This window comes from Narcine bancroftii, chromosome 3, assembly GCF_036971445.1.
Source record: "Narcine bancroftii isolate sNarBan1 chromosome 3, sNarBan1.hap1, whole genome shotgun sequence".
NCBI lineage: Eukaryota > Metazoa > Chordata > Chondrichthyes > Torpediniformes > Narcinidae > Narcine > Narcine bancroftii.
The window spans coordinates 328,257,764-328,280,255 of record NC_091471.1 but is presented as its reverse complement, the minus strand read 5'-3'; the positions used below and the strand labels follow the sequence as shown (position 1 = coordinate 328,280,255).

At 54.1% G+C, this 22,492-nt stretch overlaps 1 protein-coding gene across 1 annotated transcript; it reads left to right on the top strand.

The window, feature by feature from the left end:
* The first annotated feature begins 4,066 nt into the window (after window positions 1-4,066).
* LOC138759165 (properdin-like) lies at window positions 4,067-20,742 on the top strand. The gene is made up of 10 exons (XM_069929180.1): window positions 4,067-4,300; window positions 5,118-5,268; window positions 5,955-6,115; window positions 7,355-7,525; window positions 17,426-17,623; window positions 18,123-18,296; window positions 18,466-18,654; window positions 19,286-19,400; window positions 20,094-20,230; window positions 20,647-20,742. Exons 1-9 carry the CDS (start codon window positions 4,225-4,227, stop codon window positions 20,227-20,229), a joined length of 1,371 nt encoding a protein of 456 aa, XP_069785281.1. The 5' UTR covers window positions 4,067-4,224; the 3' UTR covers window position 20,230; window positions 20,647-20,742.
* Window positions 20,743-22,492: the final 1,750 nt, after the last annotated feature.

The following is a 22,492-nucleotide window of genomic DNA, read 5'->3' as shown; positions in this document are numbered from 1 at the left end:
ACAAAGAGAAAGGGAAAGACAGAGAGATAACGTGAGACAGAGAGATGGGGAGGGGGAGAGATGGGTGATTGGAAAGAGGGAGAGACGAGATAGAGAGGGGGGATGCAAAGAGAGAGGAAAAGAAAAAGGGAGAGAAATGGAGAGACGAGAGAGAAATGGGGATAAGGGTGAGAGGAAGGGAGAGAGACGGAGAGAGAAATGAGTGGGGGAGAGAGAGATATGGGGAATGGTAAAGAAAGAGACAAAGGAAGAAACGACTGATAGGAGAGAGATGGGGAGAGAGAGACGGGAAGAGGGAGGGAGAGAGTGTGAGAGACGAGAGAGGGGGAGTCAGGGGCTGAAGGGAGATAGGAAAGAGAGAAAGAGGGGAGGGAGAGGGGGAGAGAAGAGAGAGGGATGGCAAGCATGGTGAGTGGTGCAAGGGGTGCGGTGGGTGGGAGAGAGAGGGAGAGGGGGAAATGGGGGAGAGAGGGTTGGTGAGGGGACTGGGGTGGAAGGTTGATGGAGGGAGAGGAAGGGAAGGAAACAGGCAGCAGAACAGATGCAGGGACACAGGAGGGAGAGCCACGGACAAGGCGGAGAAGCAGGAGCAGGATGAGGGGAGCGGCGAGAAATGAGAGACTGCAGTCGAGCAGAGGAACACCTTGAAGGGAGAAGATGGACCCCAGGGGGAGGGGGAGGCCAGTAAGAGGATGCTGTCTGATGTTGTCTCAGCTCCCCCCCCCCACAGACCCACCAGAGCGGCTCGTTGCCCCATCCGAGCCCTGCTCCCACTCCCGTGTGCAGGCCCGAAGGTCCTGTCCCTCCGGGAAAGGGGGAAGGTGGGGTGAAGATTATTCCCCACTGATGAGTGAAGCTGGAAATCGGTGGTAGAACCCGGGGGAAGAGTGGGAGTGGGGGGAGTTCGCACTCTTGCTGGGGAAAGGCAGGTGGATGGAGCAGAGGGGTCCATGGGGGAGAAGGTGACGGGAGTTGGAGGGGGAGGGTTGGCTGCGAGACTGGGTGGACGTCCAACAGGTTCTGTGTGCCCTGGACCTTCTCCCACCCTCCCTTCATGTTCCCCCCTTCCCAGGAGGCATGGGCCTATTCTGTGACTTCTCCATTCTTTCTCCCTCCCTCCTTCCCCCTCTCCGTGGGAGACAGACTCATCCCATGACTTCCCCTACCCTCTCTCTGTATCTCCCCATTCTCCTTCCCTTCCTCCCTCCACATTTCCCCTCTCTCTAGGAGACATGGGCTTGTACCATGACTTCCCTCTCCCTCTCTCCTTCCACTCTGTGAGAGACAACTCACCCCCTCCCTCTCTCTGTATCTCCCCCCTCTCCTTCCCTCCATCCACGTTCCCCCTCTCCCCAGGATACGTGGGCTTGTTCCGTGACTTCTCCACTCTTCCTCCTTCCTTCCCCCTCTCCTTGGGAGACAGGCTCATCCCATTACTTCTCCCACCCCCCTCTCCCCACCGGCCATTAGACCCACTGAACTTGGCACAGAGCAATCCGCGATTCCTGGCAAATCGTTCTTCCGGACTTTGGAAGCAAACACGATGATTAAACACAGCTGGAGGAGGCAGACAGTGAACTGCGGAGGCCTAGTTCTTCTTGACCATTGGTGGAAAGGGGCAAGCTCAGTGCTGGGGGCTTGGGGGAGGGTGGGGTGGGAGGGGGCTCATTAGATCGGAACCAGCTCTCCCACCAGAAATAGGCCATTTAGCCTGCTGTTCACTCACGAGCCCCACTGCCCTGTAACCTTCAATGCCTGAGCTCATCGAGAGCCTCTGCCTGAAGTACGTCCGATGGCCCAGCCTCCACAACCGCCCGTGGCCACGAATTCCACAGATTTGTCCTGCCCCCGGCTGAAGAAATCCCTCCATGTCTCTGTTTTACACGGGTGCCCTTCAATCCTGAAGTCCCACCTTTCTACGCCTACTCTGTCCGTGCCATTCAATGTCCAAAAAAAATTTCAACGAGATCCCCCCCTCCCCCATTCTCCTAAATTCCAATGAGTACAGGTCAAACGCTCCTCGTATGATTACCCTTTCATTCCTGGAGTGAACCTCCTCTCCAACGTCAGCACGTTAATGAGGAGCCCAAAACTGGTCACAATACTCCACATGAGGTCTCACCGGGGCCTTGTAAAACCTCGACATTTCCCATCCCACGGGGCAGTGAGAACACTGAACAACCAAAGGAATTGCTCTCACTAACCATCCGAGATGCTCGTATTCACGAAACAATATTTATTGGTATCGATGAAATACTTGTCCTGCAGGTGATGAAGAAAGCCAACGTGTTCATTTCGAGAGGAATTGAATCCAAGAGCAGAGATGTGATGTTGAGGTTTTATAAGGCCTCACGTGGAGTATTGTGACCAATTTTGGGCTCCTCGTTGAAGGGAGGATGTGCCAACGTTGGAAAGGGTTCAGAAGAAGTTCTGGGAACGGAGTTTAATGCAGACAAGTTGCATTTTGGAAGGACAAACCAAGAAAGGATGTACACGGTAAACGATCAGGCACTGAGGAGGACGGGGGGAGAGGCCTTTACAACCTGTCTCAACATGGACAAGACGATGGGGATGATCGTGGACATCAGGAGGACCAGGAATGATCACCCTCCTCTACATGTCAACCACTCTGGAGTGGAGAGCCCAAAGTTCCTTTGAGTTCACTTAACCAGTGACCTATCATAGATGTTCACTTGTCAGGAAGGCGCAATATGACTGCACTTCCTGAGAGGACTGAAGTGGCTACCGTTACATCAACCTTCTACAGGAGCTCTATCGAGAGGGCCCTGGCTGGCTGCATCGCGGTGTGGCAAGGTCGCTGCAGAGAAACGGGTTGGAGATCCATCCACAGGACTTTAAGAGTGGCAGAGAGGATCACTAGAGTCTCCCTCTATCCTCATCGACGTGATTTACTGGGATCATTGTTTGAACAGGACAGGCAAAATCATTGAGGACTCCTTCCACCCTTGCACACAGTGTCTTTCAGCTGCTCCCGTTGGGAAGAGATCTAGGATGATTAGAGCCAGCACCACCAGGCTGAGGGACAACTTCTTCCCACAGGCTGAACGATCAAAGGAACTGCTCACATAAACCCCCCCCCCCCCCCCACAAGACTCTCGTATTGATAAAACAATATTTGAATCAATGAATATTTGTCCTGCGTATGTATATGTGTGTTATGGCTGTGTGTTTTGCACCGAGGACCAGAGAATGCTGTTTCATCAGGCTGGACTTGTACAATCAGATGACTTGACCTGACCCAGCTCATCCTACCCTTCCGCACCCCAGGAAATGCTCTCATTCTCGCCCGTTCCGTCAACCACCCCCCCTCAAGGATTATCTGTCCCACAGGGAGCCAGGGATGGATGATGGGGGTATTGGGTGGGGGGAAAAAGAAGCAGGGGTCTGGTTTGGGCACAGTGGGAGGGGGCTAGGAGCCAAGGGTGTAGGTGGGCTGCAGAGCCGGGGGTCTGGGCGGGATTGGGGAGCCGCCAAACCCCCTACTCCGAAGGGCACCGATCCAGGTGGTTCTTTGCCAACGAAGACCGGTGAGAGTGCCTCTGCCCATCTGGCCCCCTCCTCCCGCAGTTGTGTCAGTGGGGAATGGTCTGGGGGGGTTGGGGAGCGGTTCAGGGGTGGAAAAGGATTTGGATGATTGGGAACCAGTCCGGGGCGGGTGTGGGAAGGGGACTGGAGAGGGGGTAAGAGATCTGGGGCATGGGCTTAGGTCCAGGGGTGATGAGGAAGGGTCCAGGGGAGGAGGGGATGGGGAAGAGGTTTGGGTGGGTGGTTAAGGGTCCAGGGAGGTGTGGAGAAGAACCCAGGGGGGATGGTGGGAAGGGATCCGGGAGGGATGTGGAGAGGTCCCTGGGGTGTGGAGAGGTCCAAGAAGGGTGGGTGGGGACAGAGAGGTCAGGGGTGATGAGAGCCCCCTGCCCCCCACAATGAAGGGGAGACCCTAGGAGGGTAGGGGCCTCAGAGTGAAGAAATACTCCAGGGTGGTCCCGGATGCGCTCAGTGGTGCTGGGAAGGAGGTGGGGATAGGGCCTTCTCTGAAAGTTGCTGCCCCACCCACACCGGCCAGATAAGGGAACAAACATTGTGCAAGGGACCCCCACGCCAAGGTCAGCGGCAGCTCGTCCTCAGGCAGCAGGAACTTCCAGTTGGCAGGACGTCCCGAGGACAGGCAGATCCCTTCCAACAACCCCCCTCTCCACCTTCAGCATGGCTGGCCGATTCCAGGTGCCACCCCCTCCCCTCCGTCTGCTCTTGGTGGTTAGCCTGTTCTGTGTCCCCACTGGTAAGTCCCACAGCGCCGGGATGGGGTGGTGGCTTCCCCTCCAGCCTGGTTTACAGGCCCGAGGCGTGGGACCTCACCAACGGGGATGGGGGCTGTTCTTTCCCACTCCCCCTTCCCCTCTGGAGGGTCAGGCACAATCCCCACCCCCCAGACACCAGCACCAGGGTATCTTAGGGTCTGCCCTGCCTCTGGGGGAAGTTCGCCCTTCAGTGGAGGGGGGTGAGGGAGCTCTGTGGTGGAGTGAGGGAGCTGTGCTGTGGGAGGGGATTTTGAGGGAGCTCTATGCTGGGGAGGAGCAGAGAGGGAGCTTTGTGCTGTGATGAGAGCTTGTGCTGGGGTGAGGGAGCTCTATGCTGGGGAAGGGAGGTGAGGAAGCTGTGCTGGGATGAGGGAGCTCTGTGCTGGTGTGAGGGAGCCCTGTGCTGGAGTGAGGGAGATCTGTGCTGGTGTGAAGGAGCCCTGTGCTGGAGTGAGGGAGATCTGTGCTGGGATAAGGGAGCTCTGGGTTGGTGTGAGGGAGCTCTGTGTTGGTGAGGAAGTTCCGTGTTTGTGTGAGGGAGCTCCACAGGAGAGGAAATATTTGTGAGGGAGCTCCATGCTGGAAGGGAGGAGTTCATGAGGGAGCTGTGCTGGGAGAGTTGGGAGGGAGCAGATGGGATCAGAGGGGGGGTCTGGCAGATGAATGGAGGCAGTGGGATTGGAGGGGGGGGTCCAGCAGACAGATGGGGGCTGGTTGGATCTGAGTGGGAGACCGGCAGACAGACTGTGGCCGGGGAAATGGCACAAAGGTCTTGTCTAACATCCTGTTCTGTGCAAGACATGGCCAACGTATTCTGCTACACTGCAATGGATGACAAGACTTTCTCCTGCACTGACTTCCTTGGGGACAACATCACCGAGGAGGATTGTTGCCTGAATCCCAAATACTGCTTCCAGAGGGAGATTAACGGAATATCAACACTGTGCCGGTGAGTGTCAGGAGAACCATTCCCATATATTATCTCCCAGGTGTGTGATGGGATGGTGTGGAGGCAGCTTCACTCTGTGTCTAACCCCAGGGAGTGTGTGATGGGACAGTGCGGAGGGAGCTTCACTCTGTGTCTGACCCCTGGAGTGTGTGATGGGATGGTGCGGAGGAAGCTTCACTCTGCATCTGACCCCGGGAGTGTGTGATGGGATGGTGTGGAGGGAGCTTCACTCTGTGTCTGACCCCGGGAATGTGTGATGGGACGGTACGGAGGGAGCTTCACACTGTCCGACCCAGGAGGGTGTGATGGGACGATGTGGAGGGAGCTTCTCTCTGAGTCTGACCCTGGGAAGGGTGTGATGGGGTGGTGTGGAGGGAACTTCTCTCTGTGTCTGACCCTGGGGAGTGTGTGATGGGACAGTATGGAGGGAGCTTCGCACTGTGTCCAAGCCTGGGAATGGGTGATGGGAAGGTGGGGAGGGAGCTTCACTCTGTGTCTGAGCCTGGGGAGTGTGTTTTGTTGGTCCAGTGTGATCGCTGATTGACTTAATGACTCTGGGAGGGTCTTTATAGCCACTACATTCAGCCCCCGTCCAGAATACGTGCCCACCACTCCTGCAGACAGATGCAGACACGCTCTCTCAGCTTCACACAAACCCACCTCTTGCCCTTTGCTCCACATCGCAGGACAGTCTCGGTCTGGAGCGAGTGGACGGACTGGTCTTCCTGCTCTGTGAGCTGCCGGGAAGGTGTACAACAGCGCCGTCGGTTCTGCCTTGGCCGCGGACGTTGCCTAAGGATGGAATCACTCCAGGCCAAGCCCTGTGTCGAACACCCCTGCTGTCAACGTGAGAACAGGATGTCAGGCAGAATGGGAGATGATGGGGGAGGGCAGTGCCTCCTAATGGAAATGGAACATAACATTGGAAAGTGTACAGTCATGCACTTTGGTAGAAAAAATGAACTGGCAAAATACTTTCTTAATTGGGTGTGACAGGACAGTGTGGAGGGAGCTTCACTCCATGCCTGACCCCAGAGGTGTGTGACGGGATGGTGCGGAGGGAGCTTCACTCTGTGTCTGACCCCAGGAGTGTGTGATGACACTGTGCAGAGGGAGCTTCACTCTGTGTCTGACTCTGGGGAGTGTGTGACGGGATGGTGTGGAGGGAGCTTCACTCTATTTCTGACCCCGGGAGTGAGTGACAGGACGGTGCGGAGGCTCTGTGTCGGGGAGGGAGACAGAAAGCAGGGGAATGGAGAGTGAACACTTGAGGAAGGGTGAGGGGGGAAGGTGTTGGGAGAGGGTAGGGAAGGATGTCAAACTGAGGGGAGTGGAGGGGAGAGGACAGATGAGGCAAGAGCTTTCTCTCATGCATGTCGGTAGATGAACTAAATGGGCAGACGATTTTCTAAAGGGGAAGAAAACTGCAAATCCCCAGATGCCAAGGAAGCTGGGAGTCCTCATGCAGGACGGCCTGAAGGTCGACTCGCAGGTGGAGTCGGGGGTAAAGAAGGCGAATATGATCATTTCAGGAGGAATCGGGTACAAGAGCAAGGATGTGTCGTTGAGGGTTTATGAGGCTCTGGTGAGGACTCACGGGGGAATTGTGAGCAGTTTTGGGCTCCTCGTAGGAGAAAGGATGTGTGGATGTTAGAGAGGGTTCAGTGAAGGTTCACTCTGGGAATGAAAGGGTTATCATACGGGAGAGTTTGACCAGTTGGAATTTAGGTGAATTAGGGGGTGAGGGGGTCTTGTTGAAACATTTTGAACGTTGAAAGGCGTGGACAGAGTTGACGTAGAAATGTTGTTTCCCCCGTGTTGGGAGAGTTCAGGACAACCTCAGGATTGAAGGGCGTCCACTTAGAACAGAGTTGTGGAGGAATTTCTTCAGCCGGAGGGCAGTGAATCTATAGAATCTGTGGCCATGGGCAGTCGTGGAGGCCAGGGCATTGAAAGTTACAGGGAGGAAAGGCTGGGCCATGGGAGAACAGATCAGATGGCGGGGCAGCCTCGATGGGGTGAACAACCTCTTTCCTATGTCTCGTGCCCGCCACTTGACACCCCCTTCCCCTGTTTTGCGTTTCAGAGGACGGCGGCTGGAGCAGCTGGGGCCCATGGGACCCCTGCTCGGTCACCTGTGGTGTGGGCCAACAGAGGAGGCAGCGCACCTGCTCCCAGCCTGCCCCCTCGTGCGGCGGCCAGTGCTACGGGCCTCAGGAGAACCATCAGGAGTGCAATACCAAACAAACCTGCCCCAGTGAGTATGTTCCCTCAACGCCCTCCTCTCTCCCCCCCCCCACCCCATCAACCCTGTGTCCCCCTCACACCCTCCCACTCACTACTTCCACCTGGAAACAAGTGTGCATGGTTATAGCATTGCAGCACAGTGCAGGTCCTTCAACCCTCAATGTTGTGCCCACTCATACACTCCGACTAAACCTCTCTACCCCGTAACCCTTCATTTGTCAGAATTCCATCCGTGGGGTCATTGAAGACTCTCTTAAATGTTCCAGCCTCCACCACCACCCCCAGCGAGGTATTCCAGGCCCCCACAACTCTGTGTAAAAACAACTTACTCCTAAACTTCCCTCCCTCCACTTTGTACAGACGTCCTCTGGTGTCTCTGCCTCTCAGAATCTTGTCAACCTCTGTCAAGTCTCCTCTCATCCTTCTATGCTCCAGAGAGAAAAGTCCCAGCTCTGCTAACCTTGCCTCCTGAGACTTATTTCCCAGCCCAGGTCGCATTCTGGTCAATCTCCTCTGCCCCCTCTCCAGAGTTTCCATGTTAATCCACAGTGCCTGGAAACCTTGTTTCTCTCCAAGAACCTTTTCCAGGTTTAGTAAGCCAATGAAGGCGAGAATCCGGGGGCGGGGGCACATTCTCCGCCACAGCAGGGGAGATGAAATTCAGAAGGCAGGGTTTTTTTTTAAATGTAGGCATACAGCCCTTGTCCACTCCCTCCCACCCCTCGGGACCTACCAGCCCCACCCCACCACCACCCCGCCCCACCATGCCAGATCTGCGCCCACACCCTCCCTCACTGCCATTCTGGGCCCCAAACAGCCTTTCCTAGTGAACCAACACCTCGCTTGTGGATAAGGGGGAGCCGCCGACTGCATCCAGTGCTCTCGCTGTGGTCTCCTCTACGTTGGGGAGGTCGCTTCGCCCAGCACCTCAGCTCTGTCCACTGCAATAACGTGGATCTCCTGGTGGCCACCCATTTCAATTCCCCAGCCCATTCCCTTGCTGACACATCTGTCCGCAGTCTCGTGCTCTGCCGGCTGAGACCACCCTCAAATTGGAGGAACAACATGTCATCTTCAGACTGGACCCCCTCCAACTCTACGGCATTAATGTTGACTTCTCCAGTTTCTGTTAGAGATCGCCCCCACATCTTTTCCCCTGTCTCTTTCTCTCTCTCTCTCCCCCATCTCTCCCTCTCTCTCTCTCACCCCTCCCTCTCTCTCTCTTTTTACCTGTTTCTCTTCCCTCCCTCTCTCCCCTTTTCTCTCTCTTTGTCTCTCTCTCTCTCTTTCCCTCCCTCTCTTTCCATCTCCACCTCTCGCTCACTCCCATCTCTCACTTCATCTCTCTCTCTCTCTCTCTCTCTCTTTCTCTCTCTCTCTCTCTCTCTCTCTCTCTCTCTCTCTCTCTCTGGTCTCCGTCTCTGTCTCTTTGCCTCTCACTGTCCCTCTCTCTCCTCCTCTCTCACTGTCCTTCCTCTCTCATTGTCCTTCTCTCTCCTCCTCTCTCTTCCCCCTCTCTCCCTCTCTCTCTTCCCCCTCTCCTACCCTCTCTCTCCTCTCCCTCTCCCGCTCTGCCTCTCTCTCTCTTCTTCCCTCCCCCTCCTCCCTGTGCGTCTCTCCTCCCCTCTCCCTCTCCCCTTTTCCCTCCGTCTCCTTTCACGGAGCCAAAAATCAACCCCCCCCCTCACTGTACCCCCCTCCCCCTTACAGCTTTAGCCTGTTGGTCTGGACTCCTCCCTCCCCATTTGTCCCACCCCTCCTTTCTCTCCACCACTTTCCTTTCTATTTTTTTTTGAATATTTTAAAATGTTTAAAACATGTGATAGTACAGATTCTATCACCAATGTGTATATGTACATATGTACAGAGGGTAGTGGAGGATGACTGTGATTGGCATATGTGTAATGTGTGCTGAAAGAACCAGACTTCTTGTTGATCCAAACCAAGGCTTTTATTAACTAAAAGACTGGAGCATATCACAAGTAGGTCAACCAGTCCAGAATGACCTGGTCTGGCTAGGATCAATCTTTTAAGACCTGCCAGTAGGTGTGGCTACACTCTCAGCCAATCACAGTCATCCTACACTACAATCTGTACGTATACACAATGGTGATAGAATCTGTACTATCACATTCACCCCTTCTTTGAGAACCAACCCCAGGGTGAATGGAGGTTAGGGGCTGTACCAGTCAGGGGGTCTGACCATCCGACATGACCGCCGTGGCACTGGGATTGGGGTCGCCGGAGTCATGTCGCTGGCAGGCCTGTAGGGTGCAGCCATTGCCTCGCTCAATTCCCCAACGCCGTTGTCGACAGTCTGGCCTGAGCTGGTGGGGTGTTGTTGGTCCCTTTGTTCAAGCACATGACCTGGGGGAGAAGGAATAGGGGGAGGTTGGGTTAAAAACACTGCTGCATCTGATCCAGCTTGGGCAAGGTCCCTTACCGAGACTGTGTCCTTCCATCCGTCTGGGTACTCAACGTAGGCATAATGTGGGTTCTCATGGAGCAGAGTCACTTGGTCAACCAAGGGGTTGTTCTTAGAGTACCGGATGTGGCGTCGTAAAAGGACTGGACCGGGAACCGTGAGCCATGCTGGTATGGTCGTACCCGACTCAAATTTCCTTGGGAAAGAGAACATCCTTTCTTGGGGGTTGGCATTGGTCGTGGTGCATAGGAGGGAGCGGATGGAGTGTAGGGCACTAGTGAGCACATCCCGCCAGCGAGAGGTGGGGAGACCTTTGGACCAGAGGGCAAGCGTAACTGCTTTCCAGACGGTAGCATTCTCTCTTTCGACTTGCCCATTACCGCGTGGGTTATAGCTGGTGGTCCTGCTTGAAGCAATATCACGCTCCAGAAGGTACTGCCGCAGCTCTGCGCTCATAAACGAGGACGCCGGTCACTGTGGATGTAACTGGGGTACCCGAAGATGGGGAAGATGCTGTGCAGGGCCTCTATAACTGAGGAGGCAGTCATGTCCGAGCAGGGCACAGCAAACGGGAAGTGGGAGTACTCTTCGATGGCCATAAGGATGTAGGTGTTATGGTTGGTTGACGGTAGGGGCCCCTTAAAGTCTACGCTGAGACGCTCAAAGGGGCGTGTGGCTTTGATGATGTGGGTGTTCTCCAGACAGAAGAAGTGGGGCTTGCACTCAGCGCACACTGGGCAGGCCCGGGTCATGGAGCAAATCTCCTTGACCGTGTAGGGCAGGTTGCGAGATTTGACAAAGTGCGCGAACCTAGTGACCCCTGGATGACAGAGCTCCTCATGGAGTCTCTGCAGCCTGTCCAGTCGTATGTTGGCACAAGTCTCCCTGGAGAGCGCATCTGGCGGGTCAATGAGTTTACCAGGCCGATACAGTATGTCATAATTAAAGGTGGAGAGCTCGATTCTCCATCTGGCGATTTTGTCATTCTTGATCTTACCTGGACAATGTCACCATCTGCGGCCATGACACAGAGGATCATGACGCCAACCTTGAGAAATTTTTTCAGACTGCAACTTGGCTGAACTTGACCTACAATTTCGACAAGTGTGTCTTCCAGACCACTCGGCTCACAATTCTGGGTTGTGTGGTGGAGAACAGGGTGGTCATGCCAGTCCCTGACTGCATGCGTCCCCTCATGGACTGCCCCACCACCCCCCCCCCACACCCAGAAGGCACTCAAACGCTGCCTGGGTTTTTTCTCCTACTATGCCCAATGGGTTCCACATTATGCCGACAAGGCACGGCCACTCATCAAGACCACCTCCTTCCCCTTATCAACCAAAGCCAAAGCGGCCTTCGACCGAATCAAATCGGACATCGCTGCTGCAATGCTGCACGCCATCGACAAGTCCATTCCGTTCCAAGTTGAGAGCGATGCGTCTGACTTTGCACTGGCTGCCACTTTGAACCAGGCCGGCCGGCCAGTAGCCTTCTTCTCCAGAACCCTCCAGTGGCCTGAGAGCCGACACTCCTCTGTCGAGAAGGAGGCCCAGGCCATAGTCGAGGCAGTACGTTGTTGGAGACACTACCTCACTGGCAGATGCTTTATGCTGCTGACTGACCAATGCAGAAGTCTCCTTCATGTTTAGCAATTCCCAGCGAGGTAAGATCAAGAATGACAAAATTGCCAGGTGGAGAATCAAGCTCTCCACCTTTAATTATGACATACTGTATTGGCCTGGTAAACTCAACGACCCGCCAGATGCGCTCTCCAGGGGGACTTGCGCCAACATACAACTGGACAGGCTGCAGAGACTCCACGAGGAGCTCTGTCATCCAGGGTCACTAGGTTCGTGCACTTTGTCAAATCTCGCAACCTGCCCTACACGGTCGAGAAGATTTGCTCCATGACCCGGGCCTGCCCAGTGTGCGCTGAGTGCAAGCCCCACTTCTTCCGTCCGGAGAACACCCATATCATCAAAGCCACACGCCCCTTTGAACGTCTCAGCGTAGACTTCAAGGGGCCCCTACCGTCGACCAACCGTAACACCTACATCCTTACGGCCATCGACGAGTACTCCCGCTTCCCGTTCGCTGTGCCCTACTCGGACATGACTGCCTCCTCAGTTATAGAGGCCCTGCACAGCATCTTCCCCATCTTCAAGTACCCCAGTTACATCGACAGTGACGGGGGTCCTCGTTTATGAGTGCGGAGCTGCGGCAGTACCTTCTGGAGCATAGTATTGTTTCAAGCAGGACCACCAGCTATAACCCACGCGGTAATAGGCAAGTTAAAAGAGAGAATGCCACCGTCTGGAAAACGGTTACGCTTGCCCTCCGGTCCATAGGTCTCCTCACCTCTCGCTGGCGGGATGTGCTCACTAGTGCCCTACACTCCATCCGCTCCCTCCTATGCACCACGACCAATGCCATCCCCCATGAAAGGATGTTCTCTTTCCCGAGGATATCTGAGTCGGGTACGACCAAACTGGCATGGCTCACGGTTCCCGGTCCAGTCCTTTTACGACACCATGTCCGATACTCTAAGAACGATCCATTGGTTGACTGAGTGACTCTGCTCCATGCAAACCTGCATTATGCCTACGTTGAGTACCCAGACGGACAGGAGGACACAGTCTCGGTAAGGGACCTAGCCCAAGCCGGATCAGGCGCAGCAGTACCTTTAACCCAACCTCCCCCTATTCCTTCTCCCCCAGGTCATGTGCTTGAACAGAGTGACCAGCACCACCCCACCAGCTCAGGCCAGACTGTCGACAACAGCGTTGGGGAATTGAGCGAGGCAATGGGCGCACCCTACAGGCCTGCCAGCGACATGACTCTGGCGACCCCAATCCCGGCGCCATGGCAGTCACGCCGGATGGTCAGACCCCCTGACCGGTACAGCCCCTAACCTCCATCCACCCCAGGGTCAGTTCTCAAAGAAGGGGTGAATGTGATAGTACAGATTCTATCACCAATGTGTATATGTACAGATTGTAGTGTAGGATGACTGTGATTGGCTGAGAGTGTAGCCACACCTACTGGCAGGTCTTAAAAGATTGATCCTAGCCAGACTAGGTCATTCTGGACTGGTTGACCTACTTGTGATATGCCCCAGTCTTTTAGTTAATAAAAGCTTTGGTTTGGATCAACAAGTTTTTGGTTCTTTCGACGTGCATTACAAAACCACATTGACATCAAAGTCTAATAAAGTCCATACATAGAACAATATAACAAACCACACCCCCCTTCCTTCCCCTCCCCACTAACCCCTCCCTCCTTCCCCTAAACTACCCCCTAAGAAGGAAAGGAAAAGAAGATAATCAATTCTCGGCCATGGAACCATTACTGGGACAGATCGAGAGCTCAAACCTTCAAACCAACATCTTGTCAATCTGGGTCACAAACTTCCGTAAAGAAATGATATTTGTCTCATGAATTATAAGTTATCTTTTCAAGAGGGAGACAAGATTTCATTTCGGTGTGCCATCTCTGCATTACCCACACCAAATCCAATTTCCACGTGCTGCCCAGCTAAAAGTTACAGCTAAAAGTAAAAATTCAATTTGATATACGGTTGATCTTAATTTTAAGGTTGATCTTAAGTTTAAATTTTAATACTTTTTCCAAAAAATAATTGAACGTCTTGACTTTGGGACAAGTTGAATGAAGGAGTGTCTCTTTACCACGCCTAAAACACAAGCTTGATGACATCAAGTTAAATCTCTTTAATTTTTGAGGGGTGAGATATAAAGATATAATTGATGGAGAAAATTATACTGGACTAATCCGTACCTTACATTAATAACCTTTAGTCATGTTCTCTTTAGATAAGTCCCTCTGATCATTTTCATCTATCTTTCTATGTAATGTCGGCCTTCTTCCACAAACGTGGCTTCCCTTTCATCACTATTAATGCGGCCATCACCTGCATCTTCTCCATTCCCCGCTCATCTGCCCTACCGACCCTAGAAAGAATAAACACAGAATCCCCCTCACCCTCACCTACCAACCCAGCAGCTTCCACATCCAACACATTATCCGTCAGAATTTCCGGCACTTACTACAGGACCCCACCATGAGACACATTTATTCTTCTCCCTTCTCAGCCTTCTGTAGGGACCACTCCCTCTGTGACTTGATGAAGGTCTCAAGCCCCGAAACGCCAGTGATGTACCTTTACCTTGACGAAGGGGGCTCAGGCCCTGAAACGTCGATGATGTACCTTTACCTTGACGAAGGCCTCAGGTCCCGAAATGCCAGTGATGTACCTTTACCTTGACGAAGGACTCAGGCCCCAAAACGTCAGTGATGTACCTTTACCTTGATGAAGGACTCAGGCCCTGAAACGTCGATGATGTACCTTTACCTTGACGAAGGGGGCTCAGGGCCTGAAACGTCGATGATGTACCTTTACCTTGACGAAGGGGGCTCAGGACCTGAAACGTCGATGATGTACCTTTACCTTGACAAAGTGGGCTCAGGCCCCAAAACGTCAGTGATGTACCTTTATCTTGACAAAAGCCTCAGTCCCCAAAACGTCAGTGATGTACCTTTACCTTGACGAAGCGGGCTCAGGCCCCAAAACGTCAGTGATGTACCTTTATCTTGACAAAAGCCTCAGGCCCCAAAATGTCAGTGATGTACCTTTACCTTGACAAAGGGGGCTCAGACCCCGAAACATCAGTGATGTACCTGTACCCTGACGAAGGGCTCAGGCCCCAAAACGTCAGCGATGTACCTTTACCTTTGCGAGGTGCCATTTGGCCCGCTGAGTTTCTCTAGCATCTGTGTGTTTCTTCACTGAACCACCGGTGTCGACAGAATCCTGTGTTTGACCCCTGTCTTTTGATTTGAATCAGTTTCCCATTTCAATCTTGATTTATGAATGTTTAACTTGGGCACTTCCCTTTGAAATAATCTATACATCTCAGAAATAAATTTGCTTATATCTCCTTTAGTAAGTAACAACTCTAAAGCAGATTGTCTGGGTAATTTTGAATTTTTCAGTAGGAGCAAAAAAAAAGTATTATTAGGAATCTCATATTTTCCCTCCATTCGATTACCCGCTTCGAAACAATCCTCCATCTTTTTAATCCCCAGTTGATTCCGTAGCTTCAAAAACTGATTGTTAACAGTGAAAGGGGAAATGTTATTCTGATATAAAGGTGTTTTCGATGAAATATTACCTCTCATGATCAATTTTATTCCATAATTCAATTAGATGTTTCAAAATCAGTGGGTCTCTACCAACTCACAATTTTGAACTCCAATTATAAATAAACTCTTGCATATACCTTGCTCATCAACTTTAGCCAAACCTATATTTGCCCAGACTGAAGATTTATTCAAACCAGACACTTACTGCACAGCTTTATATTAATTCGGAAATGTGGAAGTTGTAATTCAAGTTTCTAGGTTAATTTTTCCAAGAGTACTCTCAGCCTTCCTTTTCTTGGCCACCACTGTGAGGAAGGGCCCAGGTCTGAGATGTTGAAGAGATTCTTCTACCTCCTGCACCAGCTGAATTCCCCCCGCCAGTGCCTCTGTGTGATTTTGACACAGGCACAGCGCCTGCTGGCCTCCGTGCTTCGCTTCCACAAACACATGCTGCCCGATTAAGCTGCAACCCCTTGTACATTGCGGTGGTGGGGGTGGTTGGTGGGCCTGTGGGACCGGTCAGTGGAGAGGGCCGTGAGGCTGGTTGCAGGGCTCAGGGTGGTCAGCTTATAGGGCGCATGGGAAAGTGTACGGTTGTGCACTTTGGTCGAGAGAGAAAAAACTTGGGCGGATGATTTTCTGAATGGGGAGAAAAATTGAAAACCCCCAGATGTCAAGGGAGCTGGAAGTCCTCATGCAGAAAGGCCTGAAGGTCAACTCGGAGGTGGAGTCGGGGGTGAAGAAGACAAACGCATTCATTTCAGGAGGAATCGGGTACAAGAGCAGGGATGTGACGTTGAGGCTTTATAAGGCCCTGGGTGAGGCCTCAAGTGGAGCATTGTGAGCAGTTTTGGGCTCCTCATGGAAAGGATGTGCAGACATGGGAGAGAGTTCAGAATGATTCCGGGAATGGAGTTAATGCAGATAAGGGAAGGACAAACCAAGAAAGGATGTACATGGTGAACGGTCGGGCACCGAGAAGTGTGGGAGAACAGAGGGACCTGGGAATAGAGAGACATAATTCCCTGAAAATGATGTCACATGTGGACAGGTTTATCAAGAGAAGCTGTTGGCATCTTGGCCTTCATAAATCAAAGTATTGAGTACAGGAGTTGGGATGTAATGGTAAAGTTGTACAAGACATTGGTGAGGCCAAATTTGGAGAATTGTGTGCAATTTTGGTCACCGAACTACAGCAAAGATATCAATAAGATAGAAAGAGGGCAGAGAAGATTTACTAGGATGTTGCCCAGACTTCAGGAACTGAGTTACAGGGAAAGGTTAAATAGGTTCGGACTTTATTCCCTGGAGCGTAGAAGAACGAGGGGAGATTTGATCGAGGTGTTTAAAGTTATGAGGGGGACAGACAGAGTAAATGTAGGTTGGATTTTTCCACTGAGGGTGGAAGTTAAGAGTGAAAGGTTTAGGGGGAACTTCATCACGCGGAGAGCAGTGTGGAACTGGCTGAATTGGTGAATGTGGGCTCAGTTTTAACATTTAAGAATTTGGACGGGTCCATGGATGGGAGGGGTCCAGAAGGCTGGGTGCAGGTCATTGGGACGAGGCAGGAAAATGGTTTGGAACAGACTAGAAGGGCCAAAGGGGCCTGTTTCTGTGTTCTAATGTCCTTTGGTGGAGATGGGGGTGAAGAAGGCAAACGTGTTGGTAGCGTTCATTTTGAGAGGAATCGAATCCAAGAGCAGGGATGTGACGTGATATATAAGACCTTGGTGAGCCCTCACATGGAGTGTTGGGAGCAGTTTTGGGCTCCTCATTGATGTGCTGATGTTGGAGAGGATTCAGAGGCGCTTCACTCTGGGAATGAAAGGGTTATTATACAGGGAGCATTTGACAGCTCTTGGCCTGGACTCGTTGGAATTTAGGAGAATGAGGGGAGAAACTCATTGAAACATTTTGAACGTTGAAAGGCGTGGACAGAGTTGACATAGAAAGGTTGTTTCCCCCACAGTGGGAGAGTCCGGGACAAGAGGGCATAACTTCAGGATTGAAGGGAATTGAGACGCAGAGGAATTTCTTCAGCCAGAGGTTGGTGAATCTGTGGAATTTGTGGCCATGGGTGGTCATGGAGGCTGGGTCATTGGGTGGATTTAAGGTAGAGATTCACTAACCAGGTCATCAAAGGTTATGGGGAGAAGACTGGGTTAGCTCATGATTGAATGGCAGGGCAGACTCGATGGGCTGAGTGGCCTGTTTCTACTCCTGTGCCTTACCGCGTGGCTTCTCGTGGGTCTGGGACCGCGAGATGCCTGTGTTTCTCTCCGCACTCCAGGAGCCCACGCTGACCTTTGGTTCTTCCCCATCCAGCTCATGGGTCTTGGTCACCCTGGGGGGCCTGGGGGGCCTGCAGCGAGACGTGCCGCCGTGAGGGGTCCGAGAGAAGCCCAATCCGCAGGCGAGGGCGGATTTGTGGCAGCCCAGCCCCCTCAGTGATCCCGCCCGGCAGAGAATGCGCTGGGGAGGGTGAGGACATCGGTCACTGTGACTTCCTGCCTCACTGTCCTGGTGAGTGGGGGAAAGAGAGGTGGAAGGGGAGGGGACAGAGAGGGAGGGTAGGAAAAGGGGAGTGAGGGAGGAGGGGAGAGGAGTGAGAGAGAGAGAGGAGGAAGGAGTGAGGTAAGGGGAGGGGAGAGGGATGGAAGGAGGGAGGGAGATGGGAGAGATGGAGGGAGGAAAAAGTGAGGGAAGGGGATGGATGGATGGAAGGAAGGGGATGGAGGGTGGGGGAAGGGAGGGATGGAGGGGAAGGGAGGAGAGAGAGAAGGGCAGAGGGAGGGAGAGATTTTTTGGTTGGTGGGAGGAGGGAAGGAGGGATGGATGGAGGAAGATGAGGGAATGGGTAGGATGGAAGGCAGAAGAAGGGAGGGATGGAGAGGGAGGGAGGAAGGGAAGGGGATGGAGGAGGGAGGGAGAGAGGGATTGAAGGAGGGAGAGAGGCGGGAGGGGGACCTGGAGAAGGTGACCGTTCCAGGCCTGACTCTCTCCTGTTTCTTTCCCCTGCCAGTGGCTGGAAACTGGGGGCCATGGTCAGCCTTCTCCCCATGCACGGTGTCCTGCGGCCTGGGGAAGTTGCTGCAGAGGAGGCGCTGCGACCAGCCGGCCCCCAGACATGACGGGGCCCCCTGCCTCGGCCCTGATACCAACCAAAAGGTCTGCAATACTCAGCTGCCCTGCCCAGGTACCACTCTGCCACCGGGGTCTGGCGGAGGGGGAGGCGGGAGAGCTGGAGGAGGGCCACAGGATGGGCTAGGGTCCGGTGGTGGGGATTAAGGGAAAGGGGGAGGGGATGGTTGGGAGGGACGTGATGCGTCCCTGACTGATCTCCCCCCACCACCTCGGCCCTGCAGTGGACGGGGTGTGGACCCCGTGGACACGCTGGTCGAACTGCGAGAGGAAGCGGACGAAAATCCATTGTCGGAGATATGGTGGGCTGCAGCGAAAAACCCGCAGATGCTTGGGGACCGACCACGGGGGCAGGCACTGCCACGGTCAAATCATCAACCAGCGAGCCTGCTACAACATTGACGGGTGCCACTGTGAGTCCACGCCGGGCCTGGGAGAGAGGGGGGTGGGAAGGGGTCTGTGGCCAGGGAAGGAGGGGGCAGGGGTCCAATGGAAGGGAGGGGGGTAAACAGAAGAAAGTGGTGGATGGGGGTGTGGGGCAGGTGCATGGTGAGGAGGTGGGCAACAATGAGGGGAGGGGATGGAATGGGGGAAGGGGGGAATGGGGAGAGGGTGAGAGGGAGGGGAAGGGTGAACAGGGAGGGAGAAGGGAGAGGAGGAGGAGAGAAGGGAAGGGAGAACGGGGAGAGGGGGATTGGGAGCTGGAAGGAGAGGGGAAAGAGGAACGATGAGATGGGAAGAGGGAGAGGGAGGGGGGAATAGGGGAGAGAGGGAGTGGGAGGGGAAGGGAGACAGGGAGAAGGGGAGGGGAAGGAGGAACGGTGGGGGAGGGAAGGGAGGGGGAATGGGGAGAGGGTGGGGAGAGGGGGTGGGGGGGGAACAGGAAAAGGGTGAGGGGGTGGGGGCAAAGGAGGGACAGGAGAGGGGGTGGGGAGGGAGAGAAGGGGTGATGGGGATAGAGGGATGGGGAGAGTGGCCAGGCTACTGGTGCACTGAGGTGAGGGTGGGTCTGACCCTGTTTCTTCCCCCCCCCGCCATTCGCAGATGGGAAGGGCGTGTGGACGGAGTGGGGGAGCTGGAGCCTATGTACCCCATCGTGTGGTGTGGACAGCGTGCAGTTACGGAAACGGACGTGTGAACCCGACTACCCTGACTACCCGTGAGTGACGGGATCAGAGGTGGGGGGAGTGCATGAGGTGGGGGCTTCACTGGGGTGGCACAGTGAAGGCAGAAGGGACAGGAGCAGTGGTCCCATGGTAAAGGGAGTGGGCAGTGGTCCTATGGTGGAGGGGAGAGAATAGTGGTCCCACAATGTGAAGGAGAGAGCAGTGGTCCCACAGTGGAGGGGAGAGGGCAGTGGTGTTACAGTGGAGGGGAGAGGGCAGTGGTGCCACAGTGGAGGGGAAAGGGGAGTGGTTCCACGGTGGAGGGGAGAGGGTAGTAGTTCCATATTGGAGGAAGCAGTGGTCCTTTGGAGGAGGGGAGATGACAGTGGTCCCACAGTGGAGGGGTGATGCCAGTGGTCTCGCTGTGGAGGGGAGAGGGCAGAGGTCATATGGTGGAGGAAGCAGTGGTTCCACGGTGGAGGGGAGAGGGTAGTGTTCCCCAGTGGAGGAATCAGTGGTCCCACAGTGGAGGGGAGAGGGAAGGGGTCCCACGGTGGAGCAGAGGGAGCAGGGGGTCTGCCGAGGTGGAGGGCTCCATCAGAGGGAGGGTTCTTGCGCTAGAGAGGGCTTGCTGGAAGAGGTAAGGTGGTCCCAATGAGGAAGGCAGAGAACCAAACCGGGTTAGGGACCGAACAGTTTTCAAGGGGTAAGGCCCATACCCAGTGACCAGCCCCTGTGTTTCACAGGAATGAGACGGGATATGAAGAAAAACAACCGGTATTTTTCTGGGGAGTCCCAGAGTACGAGTGCGATGAACTGGAAGGCCAGAAGAATGAGGTTACAAGGTCCAAACCCTGCCACAATGTTCCGGAATGTGACTGAAGTAGGTGCAGTCTCTGGGGACCCAGGCACTGACTCTCAACTGGGGGACGGGTCCCACACAAACTGACCTTCACTGGGGGACAGGTCCTACACACTATGACCCTCACTGGGGGACGGATCCCACACACTGGACCTCACTGGGGGATGGATCCCACACACTGGACCTCACTTGGGGATGGATCCCGACCCTCACTTGGGGACGGATCCCGACCTTCAATGGGGGATGGGTCCCAAATACACTGACTCTCACTGGGGGACAGATCCCACACATAGGGACCCTCACTGGGAGATAGGTCCCTCACACACTGACCCTCATTGGCAGTCGGGTTCCACACTGACACTCACTGGGGGAACACACTGAGCTTCACCTGCATTAGTTCTGTGATCTCTGATAGACTGACCTGTGCCTTCCTGCAGGTTTGGTAGTGGATGGAGGTGGGATTGTGGTGGCATCACTGGACGTTATCTGAGACATGGCTGCTGGATTCTCAAAGTAAACTATATATCAATTCACATGTCTCCTGTATGTTCACTGCCTGATCCTGTTAGTCCTTGGACAAATCTCACCAACACTTTCACACCCAGATCATCTCCCGCACCCCTTCCCTGTGGTACATTGCTCTGCCTTTCCATTTATATACTCCCCTCTCTGATGGAAGCACCTTCTAAACTCTCCCCCTTATCCTGAGATCCCGAACACTTTTATGGGAGTGCGGAGGGAGCTTCACTCTGAATCAGAACCTGGGGAGTGTGTGGTGGGACAGTGCGGAGGGAGCTTCACTCTGCGTCTCACCCCAGGAGTGTGTGATTGGACGCTGAGCTTTATTCTGGGTCTGACGCCGGGAGTGTGGGATGGGATGGTGCGGAAGGAGCTTCCCTCTGTCTGACCACGGGGAGTGTGTGATTGGATGATGTGGAGGAAGCTTCCTTCTGTGTCTGACCACGGGGAGTGTGTGATTGGATGGTGCGGAGGGAGATTCACTCTGTATCTGACCCTGGGGAGTGTGGGATGGGACGGTGTGGAAGGAGCTTCACTCTGTGTCTGACCACGGGGAGTGTGGGATTGGATGGTGCGGAGGAAGCTTCCCTCTGTGTCTGACCACGGGGAGTGTGTGATTGGATGGTGCGGAGGGAGATTCACTCTGTATCTGACCCTGGGGAGTGTGTGACGGGATGGTGCGGAAGGAGCTTCACTTTGTGTCTGACTCCGGGAGTGTGTGATGGGACAGTGCGGAGGAAGCTTCCCTCTGTGTCTGACCACGGGGAGTGTGTGATTGGATGGTGCGGAGGGAGATTCACTCTGTATCTGACCCTGGAGAGTGTGTGATGCGTTGGTGCGGAGAGAGCTTCACTCTGCATCTGACCCTGGGAGTGTGTGATGGGACGGTGTAGATGGAGATTCACTCTCTGTCTGACACCTCGAGGGTGTAATGGGACGCTGCAGAGGGAGCTTCACTCTGTGTTGACCCCTGAAAGTGAGTGATGGGTTGCTGCAGAGGGAGATTCATTCTGGGTCTGACGCTGGGAGTGTGTGATGGGACGGTGCGTTGGGAGCTTCACTCTGTGTCTGACACCAGGATTGTGTGATTGGACGGTGCGGAGGGAGCTTCAGCCTGTGTCTGACACCAGGAATGTGTGATGGGACGGTGCGGTGGGAGCTTCTCTCTGAGTCTGACCCTGGGTTTGTGTGATGCGACGGTGCGGAGGGATTTTCACTCTGCGTCTGACCCCGAGAGTGTGTGATAGGATGGTGCATAGGGAGCTTCACTCTGTGTCTGACCCCGAGAGTGTATGATGGGACGGTGCAAAGGCAGCTTCACTCTGTGTCTGATACCGGGAGTGTGTGATGGGATGGTGTGGAGGGAACTTCACTCTGTGTCTGACTCCGGGTAGTGTGTGACAGGACAGTATGGAGGGACCTTCACTGGGACGGCGCTGAGGGACCATCACTCTCTGTCTGACCCCGGGAGTGTGTGATGGGACGGTGCGGAGGGAGCTTCAGCCTGTGTCTGACACCAGGAATGTGTGATGGGACGGTGCAGTGGGAGCTTCTCTCTGAGTCTGACCCAGAGAGTGTGTGATTTGACGGTATGGAGGGAGCTTCACTATGTGTCTGATCCTGGGAGTGTGTGATGGGACGGTGCGGTGGGAGCTTCACTCTGTGTCTGACCCTGGGTTTGTGTGATGCGACGGTGCGGAGGGATTTTCACTCTGCATCTGACTCCAAGAGTGTGTGATAGGATGATGTGGAGGGAACTTCACT

Coding starts and splice junctions, on each gene's coding strand:
- LOC138759165 (XM_069929180.1), top strand. CDS start 4,225: ATGGCTGGCCGATTCCAGGTGCCACCCCCTCCCCTCCGTCTGCTCTTG. Junction 7,526..17,425: donor TACCAAACAAACCTGCCCCA/GTGAGTATGTTC, acceptor TTCCCCATCCAG/CTCATGGGTCTTGGTCACCC. Junction 18,655..19,285: donor CAACATTGACGGGTGCCACT/GTGAGTCCACGC, acceptor CGCCATTCGCAG/ATGGGAAGGGCGTGTGGACG.